The sequence below is a fragment of the Fringilla coelebs genome (genome assembly GCF_963513975.1).
Source record: "Fringilla coelebs genome assembly, chromosome: 1".
Taxonomy (NCBI): Eukaryota; Metazoa; Chordata; class Aves; order Passeriformes; family Fringillidae; genus Fringilla; species Fringilla coelebs.
The window spans coordinates 89,273,053-89,289,358 of NC_140028.1; the positions used below are offsets into that span (position 1 = coordinate 89,273,053).

General features: G+C 43.4%; 1 protein-coding gene across 1 annotated transcript in view; it reads left to right on the forward strand.

Annotated features, from left to right (window-relative positions):
- The window catches only part of PHACTR1 (phosphatase and actin regulator 1), a gene marked incomplete at both ends in the record, with an annotated part of 292,048 nt that extends 279,561 nt beyond the window's left edge, over positions 1-12,487 (forward strand). The window contains 3 exons of the mRNA XM_084206533.1: positions 2,236-2,297; positions 8,967-9,107; positions 12,407-12,487. Of these exons, the coding sequence (XP_084062659.1) occupies positions 2,236-2,297; positions 8,967-9,107; positions 12,407-12,487 (284 nt within the window). The remainder of the gene's footprint in view (positions 1-2,235; positions 2,298-8,966; positions 9,108-12,406) is intronic.
- Positions 12,488-16,306: the final 3,819 nt, after the last annotated feature.

Genomic DNA, 16,306 nt, shown 5'->3' on the forward strand with positions numbered 1-16,306 from the left:
GCTGTCCAAGTCTATAGGGAAAGGTGCCTCGATCCCCCATCATGCACTACCCATGTGCCACTTCACAGGTGGATAAAAGTAATCCAGTTGTCAGCCTGGCACATTCAGGGTTGCATAAATTCCTCGCAAATTTATGGTTAGGTAGGTTCTGAATGCCTCAAATGGTATTGGGGGACATTTCACACTGGCACAAGATCAGTAGTGAAAATTGCACCTACATCACCCTGACACACAGGTTTAGAGAAACAGAGAATCTCCTGAACACATGAGATGAAATAAAGCATCAGTTCTGTAGCTTCACAAGATTGGCATGACTTAACTTCAAAGAAATAGGCTAAAACAAAGTCACTTTCTTGTTTTGAAGGAGAATGTATTCCTATTTTCCAGCTTTTACCTGCCTGAAGTCTTAAGCCTGCCTGGCTGTCTCTGAAAGTGGTTGGCTGGGCTGAGAGTGAGGAAAAGAGAAAAATATCAGATGCCAAGGACAAAAGTGAACAGCCATTACTAAGTTTTATATAAAACTCCTTGGCTGCTTGCAGTTCTACCTTGACTCTGTGTGGATTCTCTTTAGTTAGTGCTGTGTCTGAAAGCAAGCATTTGCAGGACCAGCTCCTCCAAATTTAAGACACAAAGGGAAGAAAAAATTGCTAGAGGATCAATTGCTAGAGGAGTATCCAGCCCAGTAGGGACGGAAAGAGGCAAATCATATTTATCAGTGTAGATACTCCAGTGATTGCTTGAAAAGACAGTTGTAACTCCCTGCTGTCTTGTGTTCTTTTTAGTCCCTACTGGTTTCCTTCCTTCTGAAAATACAGGCAGTATTTTTGGTAAAATGGCACTTAAAGATCAGAAGTGTAGTGTGAAACACCATAACATCGACAGGTTCTTTGTCCACTTTGGTGGAGATTTCCCAGTCCTGCTGAAGTCAGTGATAGCACTGTCTGTCCTTGAAGTCAGTGTCTGTCTGTCCTGAGCAGTGAGAAACCTGGTTTCCAGCTTAGCCCTCCTCACCTGCTCAGAGGCTTCTGTGGGCTCTAAACTTTAGATCTCATTTCTGTGTGGGGAAGGCTGCAGTTTTCCAGTGAGAGTGCTGGCTTGTGCTCTCACAGCTGAAGAAGCTAGGGCTGTGGGTTGTTACTGCTGCTCTGCAAGAGGTGCCTCCTCCATCTGCAGGATCAGCAGAGAGGAATGTGGGATGCCCCCTTGAGTTTAGTGCAGTCCAAAGTTTAACAATTTAATTCAAGGCACCTATCCTCAGCTGGCCTTTGAGGTCCATAATGTCCCCTGCAGAGTTATTCCTACCTGAGCTAGTCCTAGCTGAGCAAACACTGGATCCCAGCAGGGGCACAGAGTACTTACTGCAAAAGCTGATGAGTTGTGTTTGCTCTCACCTGTTATGTGCTGGCATGATTGGAGTAAAGAGCAGTTCAGCCATCAGTGAAGCACTGGAGACAGATCCTGAATGATCAAGATGCTAAATATCTGGAAGCCTGGGATTTTAGTGACTTTTGGTAAAAGTCAGTGCAAAGACAATGCATGTCAGCCTGCTCCTAAGCTGAAGAAGAGTTAGTGTACTCTAATGTGATTGAGCTCTTGAGGGAGAAGAGTTGAGGCATGCCCTGGTAAGAACTTGAAGCACGTGATCTTTTGGCTTATTGTTGAAATTAATTGACCTGGGATGAGCTTTTATGCTCCAGTGTGATACTTTCAAGGCTCATGATGGAAGGACACACTCTCCTTAACTCCGCTCATGCCATGGGAAGTTGCACAATTTGCCTGGCACCTCTCTTACAAAGGTTTTTTTCTATTATCTCCAAAAAGTAGCTGCAAGAAATTATTCTGCAGATGGAAAAAAAAAATGCTTGTGTTTCTTTTCCAACCATTGACCTTGCAGAATCCAACCCTATCGTAGCTGGGCCCCCTGAGGCCACCGGGCCTGTGGGCAGGGAGATAACATTTTTTGAAGAGCTGGCTTGCTGCCCAGCCCTTCTAGAAAGTGACACACATGAAGAGGTGCCAACACAGGGAAAGGAAGGAAGCTGTAGATGTTTTATGAGGCGTGTGAAGAAGCGCAGTAGCTACGGATCAAGGAGGTTCACCAGCCCCAGAGGGACATACTGTGCATCAGAGAGGTCCTGAAACATTAATACACTTACTGATGGAAAGGCTTATTTTGTTGCAAACGGTGCATGCCTGATGAGTCCACAGTCTGAGATCCTTGTAAATCTTTTACAGCCCGGAATGAGCAAGAGGAGCAGGAGGAAAAACGAGAGATTAAGAGAAGATTAACACGTAAGGTGAGAAGCAACTTTGATCCTGTTATGACACTGCTGCAACTTTCTCCCTACTGCACAGCTGTTTGCCTTTTTCCTTTTCTTCAGCACCATTTTCAAAAGTAGAGTGTGAAACAAGTCTTACAAAAAAATCTTTAAAAGACATCAACAATATTGCAGGGTGCAAGTCCACAGAGAGCAAAGGAAACCACTTTGCAGGCTACTGCTGGTAACATTTCAAAGAGGAAAAAAGAAAATCCAGTCTTCATAACTGGAGGAGTTTCGAACAGTGAAGGACAGAGATCAGCATTTACAAGGACCAGTGCTTCTTGTAAATGTAATGGCTTCTGTAGTCATTACAGAGAGCAAAGTTAAAGCAATGCTGATTTGAAAATTCCACCAAAAAAACCCTCATGAAACTGGATGCTAAACATTTTCTGGAAAGGGAGGTTGTCAATTGAGGCGTTTAAACTAAATAGAGACAAGCATTTATGAAAGAGCATATAGTGCGGAAAACAATCTTGTATTGGCAGGGAAGGACAAACAAAACAGCATCGCTTGATTCAAAAGTCATTTACTCTTAAAACTGAAGAACAGTCATTTCAGATGTACACATTCAGTTTTGCAGCTGGCATAAATGTCTACGGATGCCCAAACATACACAGTGAACAATCCATCCTGATATTGCAGATTAACTTTCTTTCAGCACTTCTGTATTTCCTATCTACAAGGGTAAAGAAAGCCCTCTAAAAACTCACATACTTGTGAAGCAGCACCATTCCCTTTCTGTACAATTTTAGATGGCTTAGTTTTTTTTACCTATGTGATCACAGCTTTCATGGTATAAATAATAACAAGGAAAGGTCTCTAAATATATGTGGAAAGGTTACATTCTGAGAACTTAATTGCTTTCTACCATGGTTAAAAATCTCACGCCTTATTCTCAGTTCATGTAAATAGGCAGAATTCTTGGTCACCAGTGGGGGGATACTGCTGTTGTCTGCAGGAGCTAGAGAGCCATAATATTGTTTGTAAAACGCTTCTATTCCTCACCACGATGACAGGGATGATTTTGCATTCCCCCTTAGCACTGCCTGAAAGAAAAGATTCTAACTGCATTGCAGATGTTTCATGGGATTGAGGCTCTGCTCAAAGGCTGGAAATGCCATTTTACCAGACTTTCAATTTCCCTGTACATTGAAGGGTAAACATGTACAGGAATCCAGTGCAGAGCTTGATGCCATTTGAGGAGCAGCTGTAATAGATACAGAGCAAAGCTCCCCACACCCAATGTGCTGCCTAAGAAGTGAGGGCACGCTGACTGAGCCAGCGCCATCGCCACACGGTTCCCATCCTTCACTGTCCTGTAGGAAAGGTGCAGAGCACAGGAATCATCTGTCACAGGCAGAGGCCACAGCTCAGATAAAGCACCCAGGCTGTCACTGCTTCACATCAGTGTCTGCTCCCTAAAACCTCAGCAGTTTTCTGGGAAATTTCTTGCTTTGTTTGCACTTTTATGCAGGAACAACAGGGAAGAGAGCATCAGTTCAAGGCCTTGGCATTTGGTTTTTAATGTTCATACCCTTGTTCATGGTCCTTTTAGTCTATTTTTTGGCTTCCTCTCTAGTAAAGATTTTTCTCCCCCACATTTCTGAGGTTGATAGCAACACAACAAAATTGTTTGATTTGGATCACCTTTTTAAACTGTTGTAAATTGTTCTAGTGACACATGCAATTTTAATGAAAGAACTGCAGGGCTGATCTAACAATAGATTTTGTTCTCACCTACCAAACATATCATCATAAAAGCTCAGAAATCACTCGAGAAAAGAAGTGAATAAGGTGTGCAAGTGTTTTAGATAACAACTAGAAATGCCAACCACTGAGTGAATCCTGCAAAAATAGTTGTTATTCCCCAGCTGTGTCTTTCATGAGCCTGTCCCAGATGTGTCGTTGTGTTTACAGCAGAGTGGCAAGCTCCTTCTGTCAGTTCGTACTGAAGTCTTAGTACCAAAGGATTTTAAACCCCAGATCAAGCAGAAGTTTAATTGAGCACAGCAAGTGTGTTGCCCAGCAGCCCTTGCTGTTTGCACTGAATTTTCAAGCACACACGAGCCCGCAGGGTAAATTCGGCATGAGGAAACTCTGCCATGTTGCCTCTTTGGGAAACGTGTGTAGTTGGGATATAAGAAGGGAGATGGGTTCTGTAGAAGCCACTGATGAGACTTTTGACCTTGCACTACAGAAACTGCTACTGTCCCCAGTTTTTTGGTGGCAACATTCCAATTCCAAGGGAAGAACCCACTCCATCCATAACAAAGCTATTCTTAAAGTTCTGTCAGCACTGACATTTTGTTACAATGTTATGATGATAAGTTGTAACATGACATGTTGTAATAAGTAAGATTACCTTGCTAGGTCTAGGTGCCTTATTAAAGTCAGCAATAAATATCCAGTTGAATTCATCATCTGGACAGGCAATTTCTAAAAAAAACAACATTATAAAGAAATCAGGTGACCTATAGCAAGCTACTCCTTTTAGCATTTTCCATCCTCTCCAACTCATCTAGTTCCACATTAACTGGGGTGAGGAATAGCTACCATTCAAATAACAAAGTGAAGGACATGCTGCTGGCTAAGTTTCTCAGCAGCTCGTGTCCCTCCTGCCTGAGGAAGGAGAGTGGAAGCATGTTTGCCTGTCACCTGGGATGCCCAGCCCCCCGTGCTCTCTCTCCCTGCCCCTCGGGCCCACCGAGCGCCTTTGGGCACGCGGGCTTGCGTCATTGGAGTGGAGGCACATGTGGATTAGGAAGGTTTTTTTCTCTGAGCACTGGTCTTGACCTCCAGCCCATTCAAAGAATATTAATGTGCAGAAGCCCTCTGGAAGTGTTGCAGATGGGTCACGTCCACAGGGAGATCTGGGCCCCCACGAATTACTACCAAGAACGTATCTTCTCTGAACCATGACAAACTTGGCCAAGGACCAAGGCAATTAACACAAGCCTGAATGTCCCCTGAGGACTTCCATTACAGAGAGAGACTCGTAGCCTGGCTTAACAGAACATGCTACAAATCACTTGCAAGGTAGAATAGATCTCTTCTCTTCTCTTCTCTTCTCTTCTCTTCTCTTCTCTTCTCTTCTCTTCTCTTCTCTTCTCTTCTCTTCTCTTCTCTTCTCTTCTCTTCTCTTCTCTTCTCTTCTCTTCTCTTCTCTTCTCTTCTCTTCTCTTCTCTTCTCTTCTCTTCTCTTCTCTTCTCTTCTCTTCTCTTCTCTTCTCTTCTCTTCTCTTCTCTTCTCTTCTCTTCTCTTCTCTTCTCTTCTCTTCTCTTCTCTTCTCTTCTCTTCTCTTCCACCATGCTTCCCAATCCCCAGAGCTGTTTACTGCTTCCTATCCCCCCACTGCCAATAGCTTATTTTTCTCAGAGGTCTAGCTCCAAAAGGAGATGTCTCAGAGCTGTAATACTGACTATCAAATTGAAGAGGTGTGGCCGTTTCTTAAAATCGGCACCATAATCTGAAATCTTTGCTCCTGTTAAATTCTTGCCCCAGTCCAATTTAAATGCTCTGTTCACTGGTGCCTCTCTGGGAAATGTCTGCCGTGCTTGAAGATGATCAAGCTTTTCTTTAACTGACCTTCACTGGCTTGCATCAGCAAAGGCTGTTGAAAATAATGAACTCTTGAGAGAGGTGGGACTCATCAGAGAGAGGTGAGAGAAAGGCAGCAGGGAGCAGAAAGGTCAGAGAAGAAGAAAAGGTTAGTGGCTAATTTGGATAAACTGCATTTATAGTCAGAAGGAAAGGTCTTCAGGGCATTTTCATCACATCCTGCTCCTAAGTCTTTACTGCAGAAGGTGGGAAGCAAAGGAGGGGGAGGGGTGCTGCTGGTTAGGGTTTGTAATTTTTCAGTTTGTTTTCTTCTTTAAATAACAACTGTAACATTTTAATGAGGAAACAGAGCAGGCAATGATGACATGCTAAGATAAGCTTCCTTGAGACTGAAGTGGGGCAAACTTAGCATTTTGCATTTGACTAAATCCCAAGACCAGACCAGCAACAGTAAGTCCCCCTCCACTTTACCTGGTGGGAGTGCTTGGGTTTGCTTCATTTCATATGCCACAGACAAAGGGGATGTGTTACACCTTCCCTTTCAAATTTTCTTAGTATCAAAGCCTGGAAAATGCCCATTTGTATCTACAGTGCTCCAGAATATACAGAAGTAAATTTGACCTCCTTTGACAAGGCATGAGAGGTCCTGTCCTCATTTACTGCTCTTGCATTAATACAAATCCATTTATTTTGAAAGAGAATTTTACCCTGCTTCACACTCATATAATTAGTCACTCACCATAGAATTACCCTGCTCCCTCAGCTCCCAGATCTTCACAAATAGGTAAATAGAAATGTAAATGCCCAGGTATTGCACACAGAAAAAGTCCAGACACACTCATGCACATACATCCTTTTGACATTAACTGAAGCAAATTTAAAAGAGTCAGTAAGAACCCCTCTCCCTGCTAGGAGCACCACACCTTGTGCAGACAATTGCATGGTGCCCTTGGCCATGTCCTTGTCCTGTAATTTTTGAATGTGCCCAATTCTTTCTGCCTGTTAGAAGAGCTTGTTCTCAGGTGTTGCTTGATAAGGACTCTGCAGCATTAAGCAGTTCAGACCCAAGAGACCAAAGCTCACAGGTCATAAAAATAAACTGCAAGGTGAGATCTCAGATGAGCTGTGCCCTCAGCATGGACACACACTGAACTGACACCTGCAGTGGGGCTGCTTACAGTCTGTCCTGCAAAGTTGGTTCCCCAGCTATTCAAGAGTTAAGGGAGCTCTGGGCAGCCCAAACATACTGCAAGACTCTCACATCTAGAAGGTCACAAGAAATCTCTGCAATGCTATGAGAAGAAGGCAGAGAAAGTTGTTAACCATTCAAATAATGTAGCCCTTAATTAATGGCTTTTTGAAAATGACTTAGCGTGGTTGTCTCTCTCGTTACACTTAGCATGATCAGATTGGCACTTTGGTTTAATGTACTGAATATATTTTGTGTGCATGTATTTATATATGGAAATACATGTAGATTTATGGCTACACATGAACTATGTGATACCAGCCATGGATTTCAGGACTCTTTCACAGCAGGAGCACTGGCACAAGAGTCAGTGCATCTTTTTTCCATCCTCATTCCCGTTCTCCTGAGCATCTCACAGGCAGGACATTAGTGCAGCTCTGCAGACTCTCCACATGAGGTGTTTGAACCCGATTTGTGTGTGCATGCTCAGGGATGTAAGGAGAACAGCCCCACTGCTGCCTCTCATCACAACCATCTTTTCTAAACAGAGAAGAGGAAGACAACCAACCGTGCCAAGAACAAGCACACAGGCTTACAGCCAGATGCAGAATAGGGCAGTGGAGCTCCACCCAAGTGCTGAAGAAAGGAGGGATTTTTCACCCTTCCCTTAGTAACCTGGCTGTTTTAAATCTTAATTCTCCCTGGAAGATGAAATGCAGGGAACTGAGATACTTAATTTGGAAGAAAGGTGGATTCAGGGGCATAAAGTTGCAGAATAGAATCTCAAGGATTTTATTAAATATTTAGACCCTTCACAAGGGTAAAGTATTTCAAGCACATCTATTTCGAGTGAGTGGGAAGAGCATGATGCACTGTAGGAAATTGTTATCAGGATTATTTTTCCTGATGTATCCTGGTTACAAATGTTCTACTCTAACAGTGAAACTTTTCTGCTAATCTACAGCCACATGCACACATTTATGTAGCACCTTCAGAAACGATTGTGTAATTGCTTTTGACATTCACCAGCATGCTGTGCATCCAAGGAGAATTGATCTCTGAAAGCCAACTGCTGTCCCTGCCCATGTAACTGGCTGTGTGACACGTGTGCTATCAGGACACTAATTTAAGAGGAGTTTTTTACTGTGGCTGCCTATTCTGCTGTGGAATTTGAAAGAAATGCTTGAAACAATGAAGATGCTTTCCTGACATGATACAATCCACCACTGCCATTTCTTTTGGCTTGTAGTATGCAACATAAAATTTTAATAATCAAATATGCTGTGATACAAACCACAGCTGTCAATAGATACAGTTAAAAGTTCAATGAGCGCTAATCATCCTGCCTGCCTTTTCTGGAGGTAAGGACAGGTCTGCAGAATATCAGAATGGTAAAGAAAGTCAGTTTTCACCTTTTGTAATTCAGGGCAGGAGCCACTCCACGCCTTGGCCTGACTCTTCCCAGGCAGTACAAAAGTACAGACAACAGCAGCAGAAGGCTGAAAGTGCACAGCCTGTGCAGGTCATTTTAGAGCAGTGTTGTGATCTTTGTCTCTTCCTGGGGCATCAATGCACTAGGAGACTTCCTTGCCTTACATCTCATTTCTGCCAAGGGTGATCAACCTCAGCTGGGAATTGTGGTCTCCAGCCACAGCAGCTTCCCAAAGAACCGTGGGCTGCTCTGGCAGCAAGGTGAGATGATATTCAAGGTCTTATAACAAGAGGGCATTTCCCAGGTAGCGATTCCATGAAAGGCAGACAAAAACAAAGCACTGGGAATGTCCAAACCCTCTTATTACCGTCATGGTGGTTGCAGTAAAATAAATCCTCTAGCAGCACTCTGCAGGGAAAAAGCAAAGTCCTAATGTCTTTTTCCACTCCTTCCTCAAACCTGCAGCTGAGTCAAAGGCCCACAGTAGAAGAGCTACGTGAGAGGAAGATTCTCATCCGCTTCAGTGACTACGTGGAAGTGGCAGACGCGCAGGACTACGACAGGAGGGCAGACAAACCCTGGACACGACTCACAGCCGCCGACAAAGTAAGGGGGGCAACTCTGGGAGAGCCATGGCCTAAACAGCCAGAGCATGTCGTGGCAAACAGCATCCCTTGGGTCCCACAGGTCCCATGGCTGTCAAGGAATAAGCATCTACCATCCCTTTCCAACACACCTGTGGTTTTTTCCCATTCATGAGGTTTGTTTGTTTGTTTGTTTGTTTGTTTGTTTGAAGCACAAATCTTTGGCAAGAAAGTTTCTATATGCATGGAAACCAGGAGGAAAGGAATCCCAAGCCCCTTGAGGAAAGGTCTTGATGACAGCCCTGTTATTTGTTTGTTGGTTTTGGTCTTACCACATTATGCTGCCAGCTGAGAGCTCTGGCAAGACTTAGCAGAGCAGTGAGACAGGAATGTGTGCCAGAACGGCTGTGCCAGGACAGGAAAGGCTTGGGTGTGAAAATGCCAGCAGGTCAATTTGGCAAAGATACCTCCATCCCTCCAAAGCCAGAGTCACTTCTCTCTAGTGTGTTACAACAGGGGTATTTGCTCAGGATTTCTGCCACAGAGTATTTTAAGCACTGACCTGAAATCACAGAAGACCTGCAGATGGAAAAAAGGGCACACTTTGGTATTGATGGCACTGCCCTCTGAGCACTGGTGGAACTGCCACTAAATAGTGGCTCTGGTGTTGCCATTGATGGCATTAATACCTATTAAGTTGCTGGCAAATTATACCAGTCACATTCTGAGGGTCTTAATGGGACCTCAGGAAAAATATTTAAAGGATTTTATGGACATTGTAAGAAGCAAGGACTATGAGGCTCAATGATTCACTCATGAACCTTATAGTCACTCTATGATGACCTTTTAATTTTAAAGACATTCAGATAACTGAATTCAGGCCTTGACTACTTCTTTGCCATGGAACTTATTCATTCAGCAATGGAGAACATGATGTCCAATGTTTCGAGCTTTAGCAGAGTTTCCAGCCACACATTTATGGTGCATTTTTGGTACTCTTGGTTTTATTCACAAAGGACAGCCTGTTATACTTGTATAATTGAACCAAAGGATTTGTATCGTTTTTCTGACATTGTTCTCCCCCTTGATAGAGGGATTTTTTCAGTTTAGCTTTGGTGAAGTTAATGTAGCATAAAAGGATCTAAAAAAAAAGAAAAGCTTTCTCAGGAATGTCCATAGACCATAATATACTGGGTTAAATTAGCTTTTCTTATTTTACCTCACCAAGTTTGACAAGATATTAGTCAACTGACTTAGCTTTATTCTCCTAATTATTAGATGAGGGAGGGAATAAATCTCCCGACTGGTTCTACAGCCTTTGAGAGATCCCTGTCTGGGATGAAAGGCATGGAGAAACTTCAGCTGGGCATGGAGATTTAATCTCTCATCCTATGTCTCTGGTATTAACTACCACTATTAAATGTAACCTAGCAAAGAGTTTAGTATTAAGGCAGAGTATTTGTCACTTCTTCTTTTTTTATAATGCATGTGCAAGTTCAGTAGTCAGAGTAAAGGATTAAGCCCTTCAAATTAACCTTTTCTCAGCAAAGCACCATCAGAAGAAGAGATGTTTATCATTCTAATATTAATGCCTTTTATGGCATAAGGGAGCAGATAAATTGGGGGTTTTTGGGTCCTGTGGGCAGTATTTTGATTTCTGTCCTACAGGTGACCTGGTTTTCCTCAACGCTATGTCCACTGTCGGAAAAAAATAGCCAGACAAATTGAAACAAAGCTGCATCATCCTAGATAGGATTATTTTCTTCCAGAGCTGTGATTCAGTAGCTGTCTTCATTGGTCAGCACAGACTAGATTTACTGCAAAAACAGATTTTAGCAATAGGTTTTTCTGTTTGCCAGTAAATCTTGCTCTGTGTGCTGTGTGGAGGGAAGTGCCTTCAGTCAGAGCTTGTTTTTAGCAGGTCTGACTCTTAGGGGAAGGAAAAGGGCATTTCTGCATCTCTCCAAGAGATTAGGGATGGAAGGGGGAATAGATCTCAGTCCCTGTGGGAGTCAACCACCCCTGTGGCCTCCTTCACAGTCACTTCAGTAGCAGATTGCTCTGCTGAAGGCAGCCTAGGAGCTGCTGCATAGCCATCACCCTGTCCTGATGGATGAGGCAGCGCCTGACAGGAACTTATAAGGGAAATAAGAAACCAAAGCTGTGGAGAAGGAGCAGAAAGGCCTTTTCTATACAAAAAAACTTGCAAAATCCATCACTTAGGGTTTGTCAAAGCAAAGGTAGTTGCTGAATGCAGCAGTGGCTGTTGCAGAAGTCCTGTTTTGGGCTTGGCTACTCATACTGGTTTAGATTTCCTTCACTGAGGAAAATTCCTGGCAGACACGAGTACCACTTACTGGAGCACCCCCTTTCCACCTCTGATCCTAATGTTTTCAGCATCACACAGAAAGGCAGTGCACACACCTCAGACCTATGGGAGTGTTTGGCCACAGCAGACACCTTGTACATCCCCTCTAAATGCTCACAGTGAAACCACTTGTGAGCAATAAATATCACAGAGCTGTCAGAGGTCTTGACTCTGAGCTTGGGACTTGAGCCATTTCTGCTGAGCACCATCTCTACCATGCAGCTGAGTCTCTCCAAGTCACCCCCTCTGGTTTTTATTCTTCAGTATTTTTCTTCCTGCCAGTGCCCCCTGGTTTTCTTTCCCCTCACAGACAAGCCACAGAGGCTGAATGCCACCATGCCATGGCAGGTTTTCTGCTGGGTTAATGTGTCAAATCACTTCAATAAACAGCACAGCAGGGTCAGAAGGGAGGAGCAGGGCAGAGGGGCACAGCCCAAGGCAGAGTAGAGGGCAGGAAGCCTCTTTTCTTCCCAAGTAAGATCAGTAGCTTTAGGTAACATCACCTGAGGAAAATTCAGAACCAATAAAGGCAGAAGACATCTCAAACACAAGTCTGTCAGGATCTGGGCCCGGTCTAGTCACAGTCCAGCTGTGGAACAGATCACAGTGCTTCATAAACTGCAGTGCACATTTTTTTTCTCATGCTTGTGCTAATTTGGATTTTGTACATGTAATTGTTCGCATAATAAGCCAGAATTGGGTTCTGTACCTGCATTGTCTGGGATATGTTTTCAAATCGAGCCATTCCACCAAAGCATTTCTCTCTTCCCTTTATGAGATTTAGAACATGCTTATCTCTGTTCCTTTTCACATTTTAAAGTCTTTATGTTTGTCTTTGTCTCTCTGATAATGTTATCTCTCTGCTTTTCTTTTAATATACTGTTTTGAGAACAAAGTGACCTTATTTTGATCTCTCTCATTTATACATTTATGAGTTTCTTTGTCCTTTGCAGGCAGCCATTCGAAAAGAGCTTAATGAATTTAAAAGCTCTGAAATGGAAGTTCATGAATTAAGTAGGCATCTAACAAGGTAAGCTGAGAGATTAATTTTTTAAGACTGTAAATGAATACTGTTGTTTTCAAAAGAAAATCAAAGCCGGCAGCTGTTTCTCCAACATGCACTGAACACACCATGAGGTCCAGACAACATTTAGAATTACAGGCTGTAAAAGCAACTCACACAGACAAACACGTGCTGCCCCATTATGCAGAGTTATGCAGTCGTGTGCCATTTAATGAAGTATAACCTGGTGTGGTTTTTTTAAATCATCGTGCTGCATATCTGTTCTTCTGAGATCAAAAATTTTAAAAAAAGAGTTGGTGTCAGGAGGAGGACAGGGAACCCTTGCAGAGCACATAGCAAAGTCTGAATGATCACACGCTGAGCCCTGCTGTGTGTGCAGCTGTTCCACACCACGCAGATCCCACCCACAGATCTCTGAGTGTTGTCCTCCACACCTGGCCATACACGATGCAGTGGGGCATGGCAAGATCCACACTGCAAGAGAGGCATGTTATTTACACCTTGGGCTTCTTTTTAGTTTTAAAAGTAGAGACTGAACGAATTATCCGTGAGCCCAAGCCAGCCACTTTCCTCTCTGATGGGCTAGGGCTGAAGTAAGGTCTTTGCAAATCAACACTTTAGACTTTAAAGACAAGTGTTGGGTACTGAAGACAAGTGACAGTGAGATCTGGTGCAAAACTGGAGCTGCCCTTGTATTAATGTGTTCATCAGTTCAGTGCTCATGAAAAATGCAGGCGGTACTTTTAGGAAAAATACAGAAAAGCTTAAGGCAAAATTAATTTTGTATTAGAAGATTTTTATGTGTATAAATTAATAATTATATTAAAATTCACCACATGTATTATGCATATATTACCTTGCAGAAATGATCTCCCTTCTCCATCCTAGCATGTGCTAGGCTGGTTGCACTGGGGTTTGTAGTGATGGAGTGCTGCTAGAGATAAGCCAGCTGCTCCTGAGCCACAAGGTCTGGGAGAAGCCTTAGGATGTACAGTTGACCTAGATCTGTTGACCCCAGTGACTGAGCCTTTGAGGAACATTTGGCTCCTCCAGGGCAAGATGACAAATGTAGAGAGGATGAGGCTGTTTTAAAGGGGGGGTGCTGCTACAAGTAGTCAAGCTCCACTGAGCTCCTTTGAATTCCATGAAGCCTTCAGCATCCCACAACATACAGACTGATTTCGTTTTCCAGAAGTCTCTCCGACTGCTTGGCTTTCACAGGTTTCTGCACAGTGTTTTCCTTCTCTTCCAGTGTTGGAGTAAGCAGTGACCCTTTAAAGTTTGAATCTGAAAACCACTGAGCAGCTTGGACTCAGTAATTCTGGGCCAGGCAGAGAGCCACAGCTCATATAACAGACTCTGGAATAAGGCTTTGCCTGAAGAACAGCAGGACTTACTGGTTCCACAAGTGGCTTTGGGAAAACGCCCTTGAAGGAAGCATGCTTAAACAAAAGAGAGTATTTCCCTTAAATAAACTTAGATAAATCACCATTATAAAGTCATTAGCAAGGTAATGAGCTCTTCATGTCATTAAGCAGTAGCAAGAGCAAAGAATGTGTCACTTTACTGGTGGGACACATTAATTAATTCATAATAGAGTGAAAAATCAAAGCTTAAAAAATGTGTATTTGCAGATCTGACAAACCAAGGCCTTCTGACACAAGGTGCCTTGCAGGAAGGGTGGCCATTTTAGCTCCATTTGTCTCTTTAGCCTCCAACATTAAGGAATAATCATGGTTAAACTGCATGTAAATCTTTCTGGCAGAATAGCATAAGGCTTGTCTAAACCGGGCCATTTTTGTGGAGTCAGGCCTTGTATGGCTGGGAAGAGGTGAGCTAATCTGCTATTGCCCACTCAGGGATCCCATAGGATGGACCCAAAGGGTGTGAATGTCTCTGGTAGATTTTGGTGCAAACAGCTTATGCCTATGAACTGTGAGTCTGGCTAGGAAGTGTGAGTGTCTGTCTGTTTTGGGTCCTCTTGCTAGCATGGCTGATGTCAATGCTGCAGGAATTGAGCTGCCTAATGGTGTCACTGTAGCAGTTTGTTCTCCTACTTTTTTTTATGTGCAATGTACATGAGGATATTATCTTACTGTTCATTTTTTTTCCCCCCTTGGGTTTTAGGTTTCATAGACCGTAGCAGATCAATTCTACCTGACTACTATGCCATCTTCAAAACATAACTAAAAGGAACCATAAGTGCTGGTATTATTCACTTCCCTGTTACGTACAATGTAAATCTTCCGAACTGCCTTTTTAAAAAAAAAAAAAAAAAAAGGTAGAAAAATAAATATTAAAAAAAGGAGAATTGTATTTACATGTGATGAGTACTGCAGCATCATCAGACCTGCTGGTTCAAGCTTCAGTAACAGAAAATACCCCTGGTGGGAAATCGTGCCAAGACTTGGCATCTATGTATAGGACTTTCCCGGCATGTGGATTTGCCATATGTGTTCAAGCCCAGCTGGTGGTGCAACCATTGTTGTCTTCAGGCACCCCTCATCCTGACAAGCCTCTGTCATCAACCCTAGAGAGCCCTGAGATGGTGTTCAGGGAATCACTTGGCCTGGGTGAAGTCTCCAAAAGATGAGCCCCTATGGCACTAAAGCACTTACACCAAACACTCCTTTCAAGCGGAGAGCACCTTATGAGGACAGCGAAGGAGCAAAACTCTCCGTGGGCCAGCCCATCTGTGAATATCATCTGACCAGAAAGGCATTTCTTTCCCTGGAGAAGTTTTCAGCCAGTCAGTAGACATTATTCAGCTTCCAAGCAGAAAAATCCTCTGAAGAACAGGACTCCCTACTGAAGGCTGCTTCACTTCTAGCAACTGTTTGTTTTCCATCTCTTTCAAGTATAATTTTCTAAACCCGGTTGTGAGCCCATTAGCAGTAAGTGACAAGAACACTGAGAACCAGCAAGCAAAAGCCCATCTCTTCATGGTCACTGCATGGCATCTGCTCCGCTTGTAGTTTGTCTTACACCCAAACCCTGTGACTGTGTGAGAGCCAGCGTGCCCCTGGCAGCAGGAAAGGCTGGGATCGCCCTCCGGCTCTGCAGAGGAACACGCAACAGGAGGGGCGGGAGGTTCCATGGAGGATATCTATTGTCTCTCTATCAGGTGTCTCAAGAACTGATCCTAAGCTCACACTGAGCAAAGCATGACAAGGTGTGTTACCAGGCCTAATAAAAGGAGTCTGGGGCATTCTTATGGATGGTGGGACTTGTCACTGGTACCCACAGCTGAGGCATAAGGACAGCAATTCAGAGGTGTTCTGAATTTACTGGTTCTAACTTTGGTTTTAATTTATTTTTATTATAGTGGTTTAACACACAAACTGACCAAGCAGAGCTCAGAGAGCTGGTCACTCTGGGCCTGGTTTACTTGCCAACTTAAGCGTGTGCTCTACAGTAAGGAAGCACACACAGCCTCACTGCTTTCAAGAATATGTCTACGAGGCTTAATTGAACCTGAACACAATTAAGTGCTTTTCTGAACTTAGGCCATCACCTTCCAGAATTAAGTCCTTAACTAGTATAATGCCAGCAAACTGGGGCAGACATTGTCAGGATTCCTTTCAAGTGCTTACAGGATACTACTATGCCATGTTTTGGGACAGTGGCTGAAAGCACTGTAGCAACATGACTGTAAGAAGTTCCCGATTATTATTCCAGGACACCTTTTGTTCCACAATAGCTATTTTCCTTTGACAGTTTGAATAGAGAGGCCAAAGTTTTTTACTACAGAATAGTTATTTCTGTTGTTCTTTTACTAATTTTTCCTTTCTCACTGTCTTCCATGTATCGATCCTCTCTTCTGTGCTCC